General features: G+C 53.3%; 5 protein-coding genes across 9 annotated transcripts; 2 read left to right on the top strand and 3 right to left on the bottom strand.

Moving 5' to 3' along the window:
- Positions 1 to 334: 334 nt before the first annotated feature.
- H310_08599 (hypothetical protein) lies at positions 335 to 1,030 on the bottom strand (the record flags this gene model as incomplete). Its single annotated transcript, XM_008874426.1, has 4 exons — positions 335 to 405; positions 468 to 538; positions 593 to 785; positions 832 to 1,030. 4 exons carry the CDS (start codon positions 1,028 to 1,030, stop codon positions 335 to 337), a joined length of 534 nt encoding a protein of 177 aa, XP_008872648.1.
- Positions 1,031 to 1,594: 564 nt separating this feature from the next.
- H310_08598 (hypothetical protein) lies at positions 1,595 to 10,893 on the top strand. Its single transcript, XM_008874425.1, has 30 exons — positions 1,595 to 1,772; positions 1,830 to 2,257; positions 2,315 to 2,515; positions 2,618 to 2,792; positions 2,837 to 3,543; positions 3,609 to 3,746; positions 3,807 to 4,013; positions 4,129 to 4,263; positions 4,321 to 4,704; positions 4,764 to 4,921; positions 4,974 to 5,148; positions 5,200 to 5,244; positions 5,297 to 5,584; positions 5,644 to 6,020; positions 6,068 to 6,345; positions 6,405 to 6,601; positions 6,648 to 6,818; positions 6,863 to 7,102; positions 7,154 to 7,903; positions 7,946 to 8,365; positions 8,414 to 8,608; positions 8,659 to 8,994; positions 9,050 to 9,250; positions 9,303 to 9,451; positions 9,509 to 9,688; positions 9,731 to 9,798; positions 9,853 to 9,959; positions 10,014 to 10,117; positions 10,176 to 10,338; positions 10,388 to 10,893. Exons 1-30 carry the CDS (start codon positions 1,679 to 1,681, stop codon positions 10,652 to 10,654), a joined length of 7,338 nt encoding a protein of 2,445 aa, XP_008872647.1. The 5' UTR covers positions 1,595 to 1,678; the 3' UTR covers positions 10,655 to 10,893.
- Positions 10,346 to 12,574, bottom strand: H310_08597 (serine/threonine protein kinase). 4 transcript variants are annotated; one of them, XM_008874421.1, is made up of 6 exons: positions 11,834 to 12,574; positions 11,691 to 11,785; positions 11,562 to 11,622; positions 11,071 to 11,514; positions 10,907 to 11,019; positions 10,346 to 10,856 (listed from the first exon to the last, which is right to left on the bottom strand). In XM_008874421.1, the coding sequence occupies exons 1-6, from the start codon at positions 12,557 to 12,559 to the stop codon at positions 10,754 to 10,756; spliced, it is 1,542 nt and encodes a 513-aa protein (XP_008872643.1). In that variant the 5' UTR covers positions 12,560 to 12,574; the 3' UTR covers positions 10,346 to 10,753. The 4 variants fall into 4 exon arrangements, with proteins under 4 accessions (XP_008872643.1, XP_008872646.1, XP_008872644.1 ...); XM_008874424.1 differs by having other exon boundaries at positions 10,907 to 11,514; XM_008874422.1 differs by having other exon boundaries at positions 10,346 to 11,019.
- Positions 12,575 to 12,677: 103 nt separating this feature from the next.
- On the top strand, positions 12,678 to 17,494 carry H310_08596. Of its 2 annotated transcripts, XM_008874419.1 has the most exons (13): positions 12,678 to 13,615; positions 13,679 to 13,785; positions 13,854 to 13,906; positions 13,983 to 14,090; positions 14,190 to 14,354; positions 14,399 to 14,492; positions 14,554 to 14,672; positions 14,733 to 14,801; positions 14,866 to 15,026; positions 15,082 to 15,301; positions 15,349 to 15,441; positions 15,491 to 15,627; positions 15,677 to 17,494. In XM_008874419.1, the coding sequence occupies exons 1-13, from the start codon at positions 12,711 to 12,713 to the stop codon at positions 15,753 to 15,755; spliced, it is 2,310 nt and encodes a 769-aa protein (XP_008872641.1). In that variant the 5' UTR covers positions 12,678 to 12,710; the 3' UTR covers positions 15,756 to 17,494. The 2 variants fall into 2 exon arrangements, with proteins under 2 accessions (XP_008872641.1, XP_008872642.1); XM_008874420.1 differs by having other exon boundaries at positions 15,082 to 15,441.
- Positions 15,706 to 17,522, bottom strand: H310_08595 (hypothetical protein; the record flags this gene model as incomplete). Its single annotated transcript, XM_008874418.1, has 3 exons — positions 15,706 to 16,436; positions 16,484 to 17,028; positions 17,070 to 17,522. 3 exons carry the CDS (start codon positions 17,520 to 17,522, stop codon positions 15,854 to 15,856), a joined length of 1,581 nt encoding a protein of 526 aa, XP_008872640.1. The 3' UTR covers positions 15,706 to 15,853.
- Positions 17,523 to 17,991: the final 469 nt, after the last annotated feature.

The following is a 17,991-nucleotide window of genomic DNA, read 5'->3' as shown; positions in this document are numbered from 1 at the left end:
GTAGCGAAAATATCGCTCCATCACATTGCCCAAGGACCATCCACACCGCAAACAAACACTGACAATAGACGGGCCACCGGTACTGCCCGACGACACAAATGTAGCCGAGCCCTTTCGAATGGAATGCGTGCCAATTTCGTTCGCTTTCTTGTCACTTCCCGCACCCACTTGCTGCAAGGAGGACAACAATCGCCCGAGGCTCTTGCCAAAGCGGTCCTATTGTTTGTTTAATTCTTAATTTGTAAATCGAATGAAACAAATACCTTTTGCTTCGCCCCAGGAAAAAGATTGTTGGGCAAGATTTGAGTGTTGCATGCCAAATAAATTCCCATTGCTAAAAACACAAACAAACTTGCGGCTTTAGAGGGTTCGCAAAGCAATGCTTTGGGTCCTTGTTTTTTGTTCCTACAAATAGTTCAACGATATTGTCCCACACCAACCAATCGAAACAAAAATTGCGATAATACCTTCTTGGCTTGTCTTAGTTTTATGAAAGACGAACCCAATGGCGTCGTCCTCACACGATTTGTGCTCGAATCTACCACGAAATTTTAATGGATATTGTTTTGCTCTGAATAAAGTAAATTGGTACCGTATCGTCTCCGTAGATTTGGAGCGGCACATCAAGTTCCACGAGAGGACAAGGTAGAGATGGGTAAATCCGCAATCGGGCAGGCCCATGCTTGCCGCGCAAAGCTGTTCAAACACCGAGAACGACATTGGACGCTTGCCAGTAAATTCCTTGGACCCACTTTGAAGGTTCTGGGCGATGGACTTTCGAATCCCTAAACCACCTTTATTTCATCTTTGCAATAATATCCATGAATGTACCCGAAAAAATAACCTTCATGTCGCTGTCGCATGGCTCCGGGAGGTCAACGCCTTGATCGATGTACAAACTCTTCACTGCACTGCGGTAGCCACTGAGGGCGCCTAGCCCAACATCTCGCTCCCGCACTGTCCAGACAATGAACTCCAACAAGTTCTCGTACGCAAACACGCGCAGATCTAAGGTCATGCGATCCCACATGCTCGGTGCTTGGCATCAGGAGCTCTGGCTTCCCTGTCATGATTGCCCAGTTGACTACCTGCTTAATTCCGGACAAGTATCCGAGTCGTGTGCTGTCTGAGATGCGACTGCGGCGCGCTCCTTCGATGGTGAAATTGCTGTTGGTACTCATGTTCATGAATGAGAGCCTCCCATTGGTGTGTACTATTGGTCGCCTTTTCTCTGTTTTTGAGCTATTTGATTGGCTATCCAAATCACAGGAAAATCTTTACTACGTGTTCATTCAAGACGCTGAAAATTGCTTCCGGTTATTTTCCGCCGATTTCAATAGTGAAACAAAGACAAAAACCTCCGGATGGACATATATTTGATACCGACAAAATCGAAGTTGAGGGAAGATTTTTCTTTCTATTCATTCAATTTCTCCATACAATTCTTACGTATTTCACCTTATGTTGCGAAAATTTTTGTGTATTTTGCATTTGTGAGCCAGTATTACCCTGTATGATTGGATTAAATCGAGAAAAAGATCGAACATTTTAGCCAATCCGAATGCTGATTCGACGGATGTGACCTTTGACGAGTTCAAGAGTGAAAAGTGCGCGTCGATGCGCGCTCACCTGTACAAGTTGCGGCGTTCGCGGTAGATCGGAGAAAGGCCCATCTATCATGGGTGCAGAAGAGATACTAGAGGAGGATGCCCGTGAAGACTGGATCAGTCGTGGGTTCGCGATGAAGGACTTCAGTGTGAAGAAAATGACAGGTTCGTCGCTGGGTCCCCTCCTCGGTGCTGTGTACTCGTGCTCACCCTCTTTCGCAGCGATATGGGATTCGGAGGAGAAAGAAGAAGTCAAACGTGCGAAGAAGCTTAAAGTTATCCAACACAAGCACCGACCTTTGAAAGAGGACATCAAGCACGTGGTGACGAAAGTAACATCCGAACTCCACAATATGTCGGAGAACGTCCGAGAAACTATACGGCAATTCGAGCCCGTGATCCTCCGAGATCGTCGATGGCTTAGAGAGCACGTCGCAACAATATTTCGCATGGACGAGGAATGCACCAAGTACAAACGCATGAAGGTGACGAACCACGCTGAGTATATGAGAACAGCCAAGCAGGAGCATACCAAGCAAGTCGAGCGACATGGACGCATCGAACACAAAGCGCCACTTCTTCGACGACTTCGGGAAATGAAAGAGGAAGCAGACAAGAGGGCACGAGCTCAAGCGACACAGGAACTCGAGGTACAGCTCGAGTTTCGGTGGAGGGACAAGGCTCGCTCAGTCGACCTCTGAACGTAGACAAAATGGAAGTACTGGCACGACCAAGAGATGGAGGAAAAGGAGCGATACGTATCCCTGACTCAAAAGCAGAACGATGACCACATTGCGTACAAGCGCAAAATGAACATGCAGTACTGGAAGGCCAAGGACAAAGTCGCTCGGAAGGAAGCCGAGGCAGTCACCACCGAACTTGCCCATGCTCGCGCTATGAGTGCCCAGGTACGAACGGTGATGTTATTGTGCAGGATGGAGTCTTCGGACGAACGGCATCACGCGAGTGCTCGCAAACCTCATGTATGTTGTTTGCATGGGGTTTTGTAGCACGCTGTCCAAAATGTAGTCGACCAAGTGGACGAGTGGCGGGGCGAAGAAGTTGAAAATGACGAGTATGGTACCCTCCGACACCAAACGGAATCGTCGCTCGGGGTGTTTGGGATTCCAGTCGAACGAGGAGCATTTTATTCGTTGGATGAAGGAGGATATCAACCGGAACTTGGTTGGCCATTCTTTTGACGATTCTTTGACTTAATCCTACGACAGACAACCACACGATTGCATTCCCGACGGCCGGTCCATTCGACACCCGGAATGAACTCCAGCGCGTCGAGTTGATGGACTATCAATCGAATCTAAAGGCCCTCGAAGAGAAGGTCGAGAGGTTGCGAGTGCAAAAAGCCAACACGATGGACGACCGGAAGCTCATTCTCGACAAGAAAGCGGGTGTTGTGCGAGGGTTAAACCAGGCAAAAGCAACTCACCGGGACATTTTAACGACGTTGGCGGGTCCTCCTCGGCGAGAACCTGGGGATGTCGAGCGAAGACATATCCACTCATTGCTCAAGCAACAGGCCGACTTCTCCTCAGAACTCAAGGAACTGTCGATTCGAGAGCGATTGCTCACGGAGCGCTTGAGTGGGTGCAGTGAGGAAGAACATGCTTTGGTGGAGCAAGTAGAGAAAGTTTCCGACGCAGTACGCGCGAAAGAGGCTGTCGTCGCAGAAATGGACAAGATGCAAAATGACTTGCCCATGGTCATTGGCCGCTCGATTGCCCATGGGTTTCAAGGATTTGACGGCGCGTCGTCGTCAAATGAGACTAAGCATGGCAACCCCATGAAAAACCTTTTGCCGCAAGAAACTCTAACTGCGATCACCCAACGAACCAAGCTCGAGTTACTCAAGGCCGCAGCAATACCAGCATTCCAGCTATACGAAGAAGCGCGATACCTCGGACTCGAGTCCTGGAAGGTCGGGTGAAATTTTGATGTGTTTGTGTATGTGTTGACGGGAGCTCATCCTTACCATCGTCTTAGTTATCCAAGCAAAAGATGGTCGACGAGGCTGAGCTGGAACTCACCGTGCATCGCCTCGCCAAGATCAAGGACACGTTGACCAAACAGCAGTCGCTCAACCAACGATCCGATGTGATCAACGCGCTTGAAAAGTTTCATGTAATGGAGAAGCGCCAAGTATGCCACCGATCGATTCACAATGTGGGGATGGGTGTGTAGAATAACCGAGAGCATCTGATCGCCGTCAAAAAGATCTCAACGGGGCCATTGGACTGGTGGAAGTCGCGCGATGTGTCGACGTCATTGGGAGTGTCTCTAGACCTGCAGAACGAGACGTGGGTCGTACTCGACGAAGGCAACCGTCGAGGACTCTTGCGTGGGGCCGTCATTTTGCCCAGCCACACGTTGTGGAAGCTTCGATTTGAGGTACATGCCACTTTACTGTGGACATGCTCGATGGTGCAAATTTCACTTCCAGCAACAAATCAACTGCGATATAGTGCGACCCGGCAATCAAATTGTACTTAATTCTGTGGGCTAGGTGGCTTTGCTGAATCGTGATGTAGCGAATGCCGCGACGTTTTCGTCCGAAGATCGAGTGAAAGTGAGTTTTGGCATGACGAGTGGATCTGTGGCGCAAATTGGATCATTTACAGCCATTGACGACAACGGCAAGGTGCGACACAGCATTTCGAAACTTTCGTCTTTCATGACATTCATGCGTCGAATATAGCTATGTGGGGCCCATTCGATCGTCCAAGACTACGTGGGCACACGGCTATACTACTGTTTTGAGTTTTTTCGGAGTTACCCGAGCATGGCGGCGTCTCAAAAATTGGGGCTCATGGTGTCGGGGACGTTCAAAGAAGACGAGACAGCTGCAGACGCAATCCCAAACGCAGTTCACGCAGGGAAACACGTCTTGTCAGAGTACGTAAAGATGCTCCGAGTCCAGTCGCAACAAGGCAACCACCGGTGCGCATCGCTGCTGGAAGAGCTGATCAAGGTTGAGAGCAGTCATGCCGAGCTGTGGGATTCCAAAGTCCTCCATGGGCATGCGCAAAGGTTTCCGCGGCTCACGTACGCCATCCACCTGCGAGAAGCTATCCAGCACGAGGTGCTTCTCCGACATACTTTACGTCATTATGTCAAGTTGATGATTTGTGGTCGTTGCAGATTTCAAAAGCCATTCAGCATGACATCAACAAGCGGCGTGTGGCGTTCGTGGATGCGGCACAACCAAATGCTTCGACCTCTATTGTTGAAGTCGACGTCGACGACGATGATAGCCAAGTAAAATCCAACTCGAAGGAGGCGCGTTTGGAGCAATCGATGTTGGTTGCCACAGTGTACTGAATTGGGTGACTGAATGAATTGTTGTTACAGGTTGGACTACCGCCACCGCAAGAGCGAACACATTGAGATTGCAACGTCAGCTGCAAGGGAGAAAGTTGGTCAGCGGATACAGCTCGATCGGGAAGGTGTATGGCAGCAGGGAATCATCTTAGCGATGCGAGTTGAATGGAAGGAAGGCGGCACCAAGCTCGACATATCCCACATGGTCCGATTCTTCGATATCCATGGCGTCGATATGACTGCGCTCGTTTTACAGGTTTTGATGGCATCAGCAACATTCAAGTGGGTAGATCTGGATCAAGTACGTTCAGTGAGAGCAAGGAAATGAATGGTATTGATTGGAAAATGTACAGCACACATTTGTATTACTCGCAAACGACATGGCACCGTTGCTCGAGCTCGAACGGGAGAAACAAGCGGAGGAACAGAAATTGCTCGAGGCCGAAGTCGAAGCCAAGAAAATTCAATCCGCGTCGAAATCGCTCCTCGAAATCGAGCAAGACTACGTCGCGATCAACATTCGCGAAGACGCACAATTTGAAAAAGTTCAAGCGATGGATTTGGCTCGTAGAGAGCAGAATCTTCGTCATGATGCTCAGCGCATGTGCACGTATGATCCCCAAGTGGTATCGCTCTTGGAGGTATAGCTGGTGGCATCACGCGCAGGCTCCAAAATACATTGCTGACAACGGATGGCCAGGCGGAAGCGCGGAGGTTAATGCAAAATGTCAACCACCACAATGTGACGTTCGAGCTTACGTTGAAGACGTTAAAGGCAAACTATATCCAGCAAACCGTCGCAACGCGGATGGAGTTCCTCAAGAAGACTTGGACGCGCAAGAATCAGCGGCGCCTTGATAAACGCAAAGCTGAACGAGATCAGCGAAAGCGAAAATACGATCAGAGCAATCAACAGGTTCTCGAAATGTCCAAAAAGGAACGGTTCGAGAAAGAGACAGCGGCAAAAAAGGACCAGGCTGCGGCAGAAGGTGTCGCCATGGCCGCGGCCCTTCAAAAAGCGTTGCAAATTCCTAATTTCAACCTGTCTGTTGCGCCAGAACCTCCTTGTGCCCACCGGTAAGCCCAATCTTCCTCCCGCAACTGCGTATAATCATAAATGGTAGTGAGCTGAAGCATTGGGGAGCAAAGTACGATAAAGGCATGCGCTGCAAGCACTGTGGGAAGGAAATGAGCCACGTCGTCGACGATCCAGATGCTGCGCGGGGGGCAGACCCAGCCTTAGACCGCGACGTTGAGAAACATCGCTTATTTGAAGCCAGTTTTCGGTTTGAAAACGCCGCGCACTTACAAAGAGTCGAGCGCGAACGCCTCCGCCTCGAGAAGGAGGCACGGGAAATGCAGCTGGCCGAGGTCCAGTCGTACGACTCGACTCATATGAAAGGTGCGCTCGACCTATGCCACCAGCGTTCAAGCTGTTCTCACCACTTCATGCGTCGGCAGCAATTGACGATCTCAATTTTCGCCACGTCATTGAACGCAACGTCGACGATCGCGACGAAACCCGCAATGCCATGGACAGACACGAGGCAGCATATCGTGACGAGCTGAGCTTTTTCGCCCGGGTGAATCAGTTTCGATACCGCTTGCGAATTTTGCAGGACCTTCGTGGAGCCGCGTATAAGGAGCGACTAGTCGAGGTGGGCTCGATCGAGCGTACGATATGACTAACTGATGCGTTGGTAGCTTGAATCTCTGAGTCAACTTCAGGTGGAACGTCAAACGACGCAAGATTTTGTCGTCGTCATCCAAGTCGAGCAAGAACGAGCCCGTCAGCTTCTCAAAGACCGACAAGCCGCAATTGATGCGTACAATGCATCGGCAAAACACCTCCAAGAGTGTCTCGTTGAGAAAACGGTGCATTCTTGCATCCAAGTTACGTCATTTGGACATATTGGTAGCTGGCATTTCGGGCGCGAGAAGGAGTCGAAGAAGAGGCGAAGATCGCTATGTTGCATGCAGAAGCGCTCGCGCGAACCAGTGCCAAGATGCGAGTACTTTGGGAAGCTGCCCATGCAGATCGACAACAAGTCAAGGAAACCGTCCGGGAGCTAAAGGGCCAGCTGGAAGATGCTGTCAAAGCGCGACAAAGCCTTAGTGAGCGACTCCTGGCCCTGCAGTATCGAAAAAAGGGCACCAAGGTACCATAGACCATGTGCAATGACATGTCCAGAAGACCGGTTGGACCTTAGGTCTATACCCCGTACGGCGAGGGACTCGTCCAGCATTTTCGCGAAAACGATCGAGTGCTTGTGATTCGACTGCACCAGTGGAAAGCCACCGTGTACATGTCCCTGGTGTTTTTCGTCCAACAAGATAAAGCGGCGCAACAACGAGAGCTTGTGGCGATGCGAAGCATAGAGGTTGAGTCGAGAGCCTTTGTGTCATACGAGCAGCAACACGAACTTGCCGAGAGTCACTTCATGGAGAAGGAGGACGTTTTGTGTCGAGAAATTGCAACATGGGCGCGAAACCAGGCCGCCAAAGTGGACGAAATCCGGGTAGCAGTGACGAAAATCGAATTGCAGACCCAAGTCAAGTTGGCGCTTACGGAAACCAAAGCTCGATTTCGCAAGGAGGCCAAGGCAGATGCTGTGCGCGCCCATTCTGCCAAGATTAGCATTGCACGGCCGAAACTCAAGGCGATTCCCAAGCGAAAACCGTTGATTCCACAGAAATCAAGTACAGTTAAGCAAGCGGCGGCGGCGATGGCGGCTGCAGCGAAAGTACCTCCGCCTGAAAGCAGCCCTGTGAAAACCAACAACGATGGCGACATGGCACTTCCAAAGCTCAGGAAGCAAACGACACTGGAAAAGAATCGACTTTCGCGTGCCGCGCTGAAGCGAATTCTTATGGCTCATGTGGAAGAAGCCATACTCAGAACGGAACGAGTCCACCTTGAAAAGTATGACCGAGTTAATCGCGCCCGTATTATCACCATGGTATGAACTCGTTCTTAACTGTATATCATGAATAAATTCTAGGTGGGTGAGAGTTGCGTTGCGAATATGCTGAACGACATGCTTCGTGGTATTGCAGAAGAAACAATTCGTGAAGGAATGATCACTGCCAAGACTATGGAGCTGCAGTCCACGATTGTGCATTCGCGACAGTATCCACATGTGCAACCTCATGTTCACATGGCGTTGCGACGCCAGGTTGTAACGCACAAGATGCAGCTGGAAGTTGTCAAGCGGACTTGGATGCGGCAACTTGAGCGTCTGCGGTGCGTTCAGGCTGAAGTCGCACGTCGCAAGGAAATCGAGCGCCAGGCCGAAGAAGAGCGCAAACGATTGGAGGCGCTTTGCAAAGAGATGGGGCGCGAGGAAATGCTGTGTCGCAAGTTCTACCGCGACGAGAAGCGTATGATGCTCTTTGAATCACGATGCATGCAGTTGGCCGAAGTACGTACTTGCACATCCGATTCGACTGACGTCGACTGACCACGATAGGTGGAAATGCGGGAGTACATGCGTCTATTCGAGCTACAGTTGATGCTTGAGAAGTACAACGCGCTTGGCGTGGACGACAACAGAGAGACCAGCAAACAGGCCCGTCGACTGCAGATCAAAAAGGGCAAGCGCGAAAAACAGCGCCTGGCGGAAGAGTGGGCAGCGATCAAAATCGAAGACGAGTTGGCCATGGCTGTGAGTGAATCGACGGAACAAACCTCGAAATGAGACCTGGGTGTCTTTAGATCCGAGAGGTGTGGCTCCAGGAACGCCGAGAGCAGGAGTTGGAGCAACAGCAGCTTGAATTCATGTTGCAGCAAGCAGAATTTCAGGAGTCGGATGGAGAAGATGAACAAGAGTATGACGACAATGAAGACGAAGTTCAGCAGGCAAAACAGGACGTCGTGGCAGCACATGCCAAGGAGTTGATGTTGCAGCTCGACCCGAAAGCACGAGTCAAGCTGGAGCAACAACTCGAGCGACGGGCGAAGGCAAAGCTCGTGGCGACGAAGAAGCGTGAGGAGTTTGCTCATCGACTGAATGAAGAGTACATGATGGCGGCTGCCGAGACAATGTTTGCAGTACGATAAACCTCTTTCCAAGGATGCATTTACGACGTGTCATTTCCATTGGTAGGTGGCCAACGCAGATTTGGCTGTCATCCAACTGCAGGAAAACCTCGTCTACCTTCAGCGGCTGGACAGCGACGCCGAGCAAGTCAAGGCAATGCAGATAGATTTAAAGCGAAGCCAGCAGCAGGCGAAAGAAATTACTGACGGAGCCCGTCGTAAACATGAACATGCTAAGGCCTGCATTGCACGGTGCTCCGCGGCTGAGGTACATCCCCATCTCATGAAGTCCCTTGCAATGTACTGACAAAAAAGTCTAGGCTGCGCTGGAAATCGCGATCGCTCGTGAAAAGCGAGATCAAAAGTTCATGCACAAAATGGTCAAAGATACTGCATATATGGATTCCAGCGTGCTGCATAAGCGTTGCCAGCGCTTTCTCACCGATTATTTGGCCATAGAGCTCTACAAGTACGTTCAATTTCTCCGATTGCTCCCGTTTTACTTCGATTCATGCCGACTGGACAGGAAATACTTTGATACGCTCGTGCACTTGATCGTCCTTCGAGCGCTTACCGTGACAGGAGAACGCACGTTGTTGGCGCTCGGCGAGCGCATTCAAACGTTGGATACCGAAAGGGCCGTGAAGACAGTCCAAGTTACGCGATTGTGGCGCAAGCACACTCGAGCAAGTCGCATGCGTCTATGGTACGACGGCACATTCCAACAACATGAAATTTACTTGAGTAGTCGCGCCGAACTGGGTCGATTAATGTTTCGCAAGCAGCGCAAGACCGCCCTCAAATTGGCTTTTCATGGTAAGCCCACGTGGCATTGCACCAACTGGAATAATGGATCTGTTTTGGCGACAGGCTGGCTCAAGGTGTGGCATCACTCGGTGGTTGTGCGGCATGCGTATGAGTTGCGATACAGCCTTGCTCGCCAAGACCAACGACTCGCGGCCATGGAAGCTAAGCACGTATGTGCTCTCGTAAACAGTGTGGAGAGGCGGCGCTCAAGTTTGTGTCCACAGGAATCCGGGTCCCACCTCAAGGCCAACCACGAGGCGTTGCCGTCCCAAACGATCTTGCGCAGGTTTCAGCACCGCTGGATCCAGTGTCGCCTGTGCAAAACCATGTATGCATTCCTGACGCAGCTTCGTCTGCGCGATTCGACTCCACGGACACGATGTTAGGTACTCGGACGCGCAAAACAATCGATTTGCATGCGCATATCACCCTGGCAAGTACGATCGCGCATGCGTTAAGACATGTCCATCGCGACGAGGCGAGCCGCTTCAGGCAAGTTGCATGCTCCATCGCGCGATGCGGTGGCTGTGCTGCGACGAGACGATTCAGGTATGGCGCGACAAACGAGTCGTTGTCATCGACTAAGTGCAAACATCAGGGGGCGTTCGGCAGCACGGGGTGTAAGCGACGGTTCCACGTGCCAGTGCGGGATGAACCAAATCTCCACGCAACAGTTCAGATTGCCGAAGCCCAAGAGAGGACCAAATTGGATCAAGTCAACAAGGAATTGGTCGAATTGGAGGCCAAGAGCGTGACCCGAACGGTGTACACCACGTTGCGGGACCAGCTGCAAGGGCTACAGGATGATTTAGCAGCAAAGCGGGAGAAAGCTGCTCGATACGATCAATACCACAAGACGTCTTGACGCTCCCCCTCGTACACCCGGTCGTTGGAAGCCTGTCGACCGAGCTCATCAACATTGTATTTATGTGAATTCACGGAATGCTCTGTCGGGTTGGCTAGTTCACGTCGTTGGGGATGGCGGCGAGGTGGTCTCCAACTGGTGAAAATACTTGAGCAGTTCGTCGGTGGTGGTGCCGCATGCCTCGGCGAGATTCGATAGGTGCCTACAAGTCCGTCTCAATCGACAAAGCCAGAGCACGCCCTTCGATCCTACTTGAAGCTCATTTGGTACGTCGACGTGTCGCGGGCGTGGTGAAGAATGTGGTACGAATGAAAGTCAAACTCGTCCACTTCGGCTGCCCGTTCCTGTTCCAAGATCGCCGCCACCTGGAGATCCGGCGCATGAGCGTCTCATCCATCACGCCGACGGTGCCTTACGATTGCCTGGATTTCATCGGCGGACATGTTGCGTGGCGAGTGCAGCGTCGCCCACGCCTTGGCAAAGTCAACGTTGTTGGGCTCGTAACCCGCCAAGAACGGATGTTCCAACGCTTGAAATGCCGACAAGCGTCCTGCAGGGTCCTTCGCGAGCAGGGCATGGACAAAGTCGTTGCACTGGGTTGAAAACGCTGGAGACGGGAGGGTTGGCATGGTTTCATTCACGATCGAATCTTCCAGGCCAAAGAACCCGTCCTGCTTTTCAAACGGGTACGCCCCCATGGCCAACGTGAGCAGGACAATGCCAACGGCCCAAATGTCGCTCGGGTACGAGTAGTTTTGACCTGTAATGCGCTCGGGCGACATGTACATGAGGGTGCCCTGGAACTCGGAAAAGTATGACTTGGACTTGCTCAGTGTCGCGGCGAGCCCAAAGTCGGCAATCTAGGTAAACACGTGATCCCCTCGCGTTGTGGGACGCACCTCCATACCTTGAAGTCGCCGCGGGTGTTCATCAAGATGTTGGCCGGCTTGATGTCTCGATGAAGCATGCTGGAGAAGAAATGGCACAGTTCAAAAGAACCAAATGATTTGACATTTCGTCGGTGACGTGTACGCACTGGTAGAGTTGCATGTGGTGCAGCGCTTTCATCGTACAATGCGCGATTTGCCGGAGCACGGTCTCCGGGACGACCTTCTTGGCATCAACGAAATCCTACGAGAGCTTGAGTGTGTCGCGGTTGTGGAGCGGCTCGATTGACACCTGCAGCGTGCCGGCGTTCATGTACTCCATCGCGATGGACACACTGGACTTTTCTGGCGTGGCGTACGCTCCGTAGAACGCCACCATATCCCGACACGCGTGGACATTCCCAATGTGAAGCTTTCGGTGGAAGAGTTTACCGAGATACTGCAGCGATTTATGCGTCGCTTCGTCCTCGAGCGGCACCAGGTTGTCGTGCAGCGCGTGCAGCTCGTGGGTCACCATGGCAAAATCTTCTTCGTGGAAGAGCTGCACTTCTTTGATCGCGATGAGTTTGAGAGTGGGCACAAAGCAACCCAAGTAGACCGTTCCACCTGCACCTTTGCCCAATTTCTTGAGGCGGCCGACTTCATTCGCCAGGTCGGCTGGCCCATCGCCGCGCACAGCTTCCAAAATCGTCTCGGGCGTGTTGGACGAGGATTTCTTTCCTCGGTTCTCCTTCTTGAGGTTCGCAAACGCTCCATTCGGTGGCGTTGGTTTCAATACCACTTCATCTTTGGCGCCTGCATCCACGTCCTTCGACGACAACTGGATGATGAGCTTGAGTGGTCTGGGGCGATGAGGACTTGTCATCGACATGGACGTCGGTACTGCAGGTGGAGAAACGAGTGGCCCTGGCAACGTCGACGGACGGTTCTCAACTGCAGTGACCGATGTGGAGGGTGTTTTTAGGTCGAGGGCGGCATCGGTTCGAAGCGACGGGGCCACTGGAAGCACGGCATCCATCGCGCTCAAAGTTTGCTTTGACGATACATCCCCACAAGATACGCATCCGGATACACTCCCGGATAAATTATCCGGGACGTTATCCACGATAATCGAGAGATCAATCCGGATAAAGATCGTTCCATGGAAAGTGCAATTGCAAACGAACACAATGGACGTCCGATCGCCCTACGGCCGCGAGAACGCCAGCGACACGTGCTTGTACGGATCTGTCGTGGGCCTGGGGGATGCACCTGTGCATGCGCTGCGTCTCCGGTCTTCTCCTGGACGAGGATTGGCCATGGAGCTCATGGACGACTCGGACGAAGATGCAGAGTGCCTATCGTATCCGCCCACCTTGTCGCCAGTGGAATGGTCGGCGACCCCGGTACAAACGGGATTTCACCAGGCTGTGGAAATGAACGAAGATATCAAGAGCACGACCCCTCGCGAGAAACTTCGCCTGCGACGTCGCAGTCGCTCGGACGCATCCTCCACGACTCCAGAAAAACCAGATGTGTGCCCAACGTCGTGCAAAACAGCTCCCTCAAATGCCCCGATTTGTGATGAATGCGAGTTGGAGGCTGCAGTTGCGACAGTCTACTGTCCAGACTGCGATTTACACTATTGTGCAGGATGCGACGACTTGCGCCACCGTAAGGGAAAGCTCACGCTCCATCAACGCACAGCATTGGAGACTACTCCACCTGCTGAAATCCCCGTTGCACCTCTTACAACACAGCAATGGACCACGAACGACGTTGCCAATTGGCTTGAATCCCTTGGTCTTCAAGTGTACGAGACCGCGTTCCAGCAGAAAGACATCGACGGTGCCGCTCTACTCATGTTGCCGCCGCATGGACTCGATGCACTGGACCAGCTGTCCCATGGTTCGTCCCGGGGTCACAAAAAAAAGTTGCAGAGAGAAATCCAGCGCCTTAAGGACGAGTTCCAGCAGCATCACCACCAATGGCAGGACACTGAAAAGCACAGCCAGTTGCGAGTGACTGTCGACTCGACCATGCTGCAACGCCGCCGAAGTGATATGGCATCTCCGGTAACGGCACTCCGTGCAAAGTACGTACTGTTTGAATACCCGCTGCTGCGTCGTAAGGTCTGTTAAGCTATGGCGTCGTGTAGGATCCATCAAAGCCAAGAAGGTAGAGGACGAGTTGTGCCTCCACGTCGCAAAAGCACCGCCGCCATCGTGTCAGCCTTTGTCAAACCCGTGTTGGACATTCCATCAGGTTCGCTGACTCTTTCGCGCCGACGTTGAACGTGCTCGCGGACGACTGCCATCACGAAATGCTTGTAGATGCCGCACACGCGCCAACGTCGTGCGTCGAGTCGTATACGAAACGCCGACCGGTAGGAGATCACTCTTCAAACGACAATCGACGGAGTGAAGAATGCAAGTTGACAAAGGGCGTTGGTTTTGGGGTAGGTTGCCAACCTGGGGCTCGACTTGAATCAAATGGCGGAGAAGAGCGTCAAAGCGTCGTTTGACTTCACGGCGGAAGGACGGTTGCAGTCGCACGGGTTTGAAATCAACGTAAGCTGCAAAAACCACAAGATTTTGGCCGACTGGCATGGTGTCGTTGAGGAATGGATGGAGGAATGCAAAACCTAACGAGCGGGGCAATATTCGCAGACGGATGGCATTACGAGCACGCCGTTCCAGGTGGGTGGGAAGCCGTCGACGTTACTCTTTGGCACAAAGGAATCGCTGGTGCTCCTCAACGAGTTGGGCCACGGCGCCAGCGGCAAAGTGTACAAAGCACTGTATTTGCCCACATTCAAACTTGTGGCGGTCAAGGTAGTGCATGTCCATTTGCACCAGATTGAGACGCTGCTCAACAGATTATCCGAGTGTACGACCAAAAGAAGCGCCATCAAATGCTACGGGAGCTCAAGTCGCTGTATGCAAACTTTGTGTCGCTCAACGAGACGGCAAGTACGTACAGTTCAACCGGCGAGGTCGGCATGGAACCCTTCTTACCCGTATCGGGGCGTAGACAAAGGAGCTGCCGGCGCCGCTTGCCAGGACTTGGTCATGTTTTACGATGCCTTTACCAACCCCGAGATTGGATCGGTTTCGATTGTTCTCGAGTACATGGATGGTGGGTCCCTCGAGGTACGTGATTGTTTTGCAGCGTCCGAATGGGTGGTAGCTCCGTTTTGGCGTTGGATATAGGACATATTGCATTCGCGAATCCCGTGCTCGGAGGACACGATTGCCGCTATCGCGACGAGCGTCCTCAAGGTAGCGCGCAGTCGGTGCTGCCACATCCCATCCGTCAACATGCATTTTGAATCGACATGGGCAGGGATTGTCATTTCTGCATGACAACCGCCAACTCCATCGCGACATCAAGCTGAGCAACATCCTCGTCAACAAAGCTGGTCGGGTCAAGATCTCGGACTTTGGCATTTCGCGAGAATTGGAGAGCACGCTGGCCGAAGCCATGACGTTCACTGGCACACTGCTGTACGCTCTCTAGTCCCTGACCGAACAAGAAAATGTTGAATGCACGGCTGAATAGGTACATGGCCCCGGAACGCATCAGCGGTGGGACGTACTCGTACCCTTCCGACATTTGGTCGTTCGGGTTGGCGCTGATGGCGTGTGCCATCGGCAAACTACCAATGCCGACGGAAGACGGGTACTGGGGCGTTGTCCACGCGGTACAGGAACAACCGTCGCCCCGGCTGCGAGATTACAGCGCCGACTTTTCACCGGACCTGTGCGACTTTTTGGACCAAGTATTTCCCTTTGGTTGGTACTGTTGTGCGAATCTCACCGATGGTAGTGTTTAACCAAGGACCCACTCAAACGCCCCCCGGCGTCGGTCCTGCTCTCACATCCATTCATTCAGCGCTATGCAGGCTCGACGGTCTCCCCCGTACAATTGAATTGACACAACGCCGTGTATTGCTGACATCGAATGGCAGGTGTTTCCGTTCAAAGATGCGCCATGCCAAGATGACATCGACGCCGAGTTGGCATTTGTGGCCAACAAGACGCGAGCGTGGATGGCGGCGCACGATCGATCACGACTGGCGACGTTGATGGACTCCCCATCCACTCGGTGCGCCGATTTACGTGCCACGCACTGCCGTGACTTGAAGTTTGTGCAGGGTGAATGCGCTGCGAGCGTTTGCCAAACAGATGCATGCGACGTACGAGGCCGTCGAGTCGGCGTTCTGGTTCTTTTGACACGGCCAACGCATCGATGGACACGATAAAGTCTTACGTGGTGCGGAATTCCATTGCCGCCGCGCAACCACGATTTGATCCACAACATGTTTCTTCGTCTACACAACCTTCCCTGCTGACGCTGCCCCGTATACCGGGTCACTTTGTAGCAACGAGGCCTTTTCACCAGCAGTAGCCCTCGAGTCGCTGGTGGTGCAGTTCAGATCTCCAGAAGCTGACCGTTCTAGAAGCGTCTTGCTGCCGTGCTTCATGTAGTAGAGCGTGAGCGCGCCGACGATGGCGCACACGGCTGGCAAGATGCAGTACGCGGCGCGGACAAACTCGCCGTCTTCGGCCGTGGTCGACGGAAACTGGGCCTGGATGGCTTCGCGCTCGTTCTGAATCCAGAGCACCGCGACCCCGTTCGAGATCTTGTCGGTGAAACTCATCGCGCCGTACACGAACGCGCCGCTCTCGCAGCTGTCGCCGACCAAGTCGCCCTCGAGGCACACGGACGTGACCATGATGATCGAGTTGCCAAAGCCGAGGAGCACCGACAGCACGTAAATCCACGACGACGTGTCCGGCGTCAAGAGCCACGCGAGAGCGAGCGACAGCGTCACGAGCGCCGCGCCCGCCGCATACGTCCCTTCTCGACCCATCTTTTCGTTCATCCAGCGCAGAGGAAACGTCGCGAGGAACCTAGGACACACGTCAAGAATAACGATCGAGACAGAGCAGCGACGGACCCCGACACGTAGACGAGCAGCGGCACGATCGCGATGGACGTAGCAGACATGTCGAGCGTGACCGTGAGCAGGAACGGAATGTAGACTTGGGTCACGTTGACCGTGAGCCGCGTGCACATGTACACGACCCCGACTTCGTAAAACATGCCGACCTTGAACCAGTCGAACCACTTGAGCGCGACCGCCGTCGAGTCCATCGCCGCGACGAGAGGCAGGTCCGCCTCAAACGTGAGCGCGTTCGGCCCGCGGTTCAGCGCCTCGCCGTGCGACGGACTCGGGGTCAACCGACGCTTGGGCGGCGACGGTGGCATCTTGACCACTTCGTCCGTGCCGAGAAGGAACCACGCGGTGCAAATGCCGCCCACGACGAGCGATACGGTCGTGAGCAGAGTAAACTTGTACGCGTCGGGGACCTCGAGCGGGTCCACGTCGTGGAGCAGCAACAGAAACACGACAAACACAACGACGTTCGACAGGATCGTGAACGCGTACCGAGTGCTGTTCAGGACGCACCGAATGTTGTCGTTCGTGGTGAGCTCGGGGACCTACGGCCGGCCATCAGGTCGGGTCCACAAGCCATGCGTACCATGGCCATGTGCGACACTTGGACAGCGGCCCACCCGACGTTGAACACACTCGCGCTGACGCAGTAGTACAAGACGAGCGTCAGTCGCGACGGCGACGCCGTCAACAGCTTCGGCACGCACGTGCCAAACACTCCGTAGAAACACACGACGACGAGGACGGACCCGCCCGCGAGCCACGTCTTGCGTCGACCAAACCCGATCGCGGGAAACCCGGTCGACTTGTCCGACACAACTCCCACGAGCGGCGTCGCAAGGCCGTCGGCGATTTGGCCGGAAAACATGACGAGCGCGCTGTCGACGGGGGACAAGCCCGCGACGCCATTGAGAAACACGAGGAGGTACGAGAACCAGCACGACGCGCACATGTCGTTGAGGACATGGCCGACGGCGTACGCGAGGATCTTGGTGCTGGTCCATGCCGTGGCCGACGATGTCGGCGGCTTCTCCGTCATGGGAATGACGTCGGGTCACGACGTGGGTGCAAAATGCAAAGTGACGCGACGAGCGGTCGGTGGGTGGCTGGGTGGGAGGAGCGCTTTTCTCTCGTATACTACAAGCGGTGGCATGTTGGCTTGGCGCAAACCAGCCGTAGAAAGGCGGTCGGTTTTGATTGGCCGACGAGCCGTCCTTCCGTCGAAGTTCCTCGTGACATTGCACCACCCATGGGTGGTAGTAATCACCAAAACGTCCATATTAATATTTGCGTTTTCGGTCAAGTGTCGTTACCAAAATAGGTGCTCCAATGCAATTTAATTTGACCGGTCATTTTAATTCAAGACATGTACCGCAACATGTCATTTTAGTGGCCGACACCGCACACCCGCCGCCTCCCGCACCGTTTCTCGAGCTGCCCCACCAAGCCTGCAGAAAGCGAGCCATGTTGTTCCTTGTCTTCGAAGCGCCAGTGGTCATGCTGCCAAC

The sequence above is a fragment of the Aphanomyces invadans genome (genome assembly GCF_000520115.1).
Source record: "Aphanomyces invadans strain NJM9701 unplaced genomic scaffold supercont1.18, whole genome shotgun sequence".
NCBI classification, from domain to species: domain Eukaryota; phylum Oomycota; class Saprolegniomycetes; order Saprolegniales; family Verrucalvaceae; genus Aphanomyces; species Aphanomyces invadans.
This window is presented reverse-complemented; position numbering and strand designations above follow the sequence as displayed.

Coding starts and splice junctions, on each gene's coding strand:
- H310_08598 (XM_008874425.1), top strand. CDS start 1,679: ATGGGTGCAGAAGAGATACTAGAGGAGGATGCCCGTGAAGACTGGATC. Junction 4,014..4,128: donor TGTGGAAGCTTCGATTTGAG/GTACATGCCACT, acceptor TCTGTGGGCTAG/GTGGCTTTGCTGAATCGTGA. Junction 5,585..5,643: donor AAGTGGTATCGCTCTTGGAG/GTATAGCTGGTG, acceptor ACGGATGGCCAG/GCGGAAGCGCGGAGGTTAAT.
- H310_08597 (XM_008874421.1), bottom strand. CDS start 12,559: ATGGATGCCGTGCTTCCAGTGGCCCCGTCGCTTCGAACCGATGCCGCC. Junction 11,623..11,690: donor CACCACATGCAACTCTACCA/GTGCGTACACGT, acceptor TTTCTTCTCCAG/CATGCTTCATCGAGACATCA. Junction 10,857..10,906: donor ACGTACCAAATGAGCTTCAA/GTAGGATCGAAG, acceptor ACGGACTTGTAG/GCACCTATCGAATCTCGCCG.
- H310_08596 (XM_008874419.1), top strand. CDS start 12,711: ATGGACGTCCGATCGCCCTACGGCCGCGAGAACGCCAGCGACACGTGC. Junction 14,493..14,553: donor GTCGCTCAACGAGACGGCAA/GTACGTACAGTT, acceptor ATCGGGGCGTAG/ACAAAGGAGCTGCCGGCGCC. Junction 15,628..15,676: donor ATGGACTCCCCATCCACTCG/GTGCGCCGATTT, acceptor AAGTTTGTGCAG/GGTGAATGCGCTGCGAGCGT.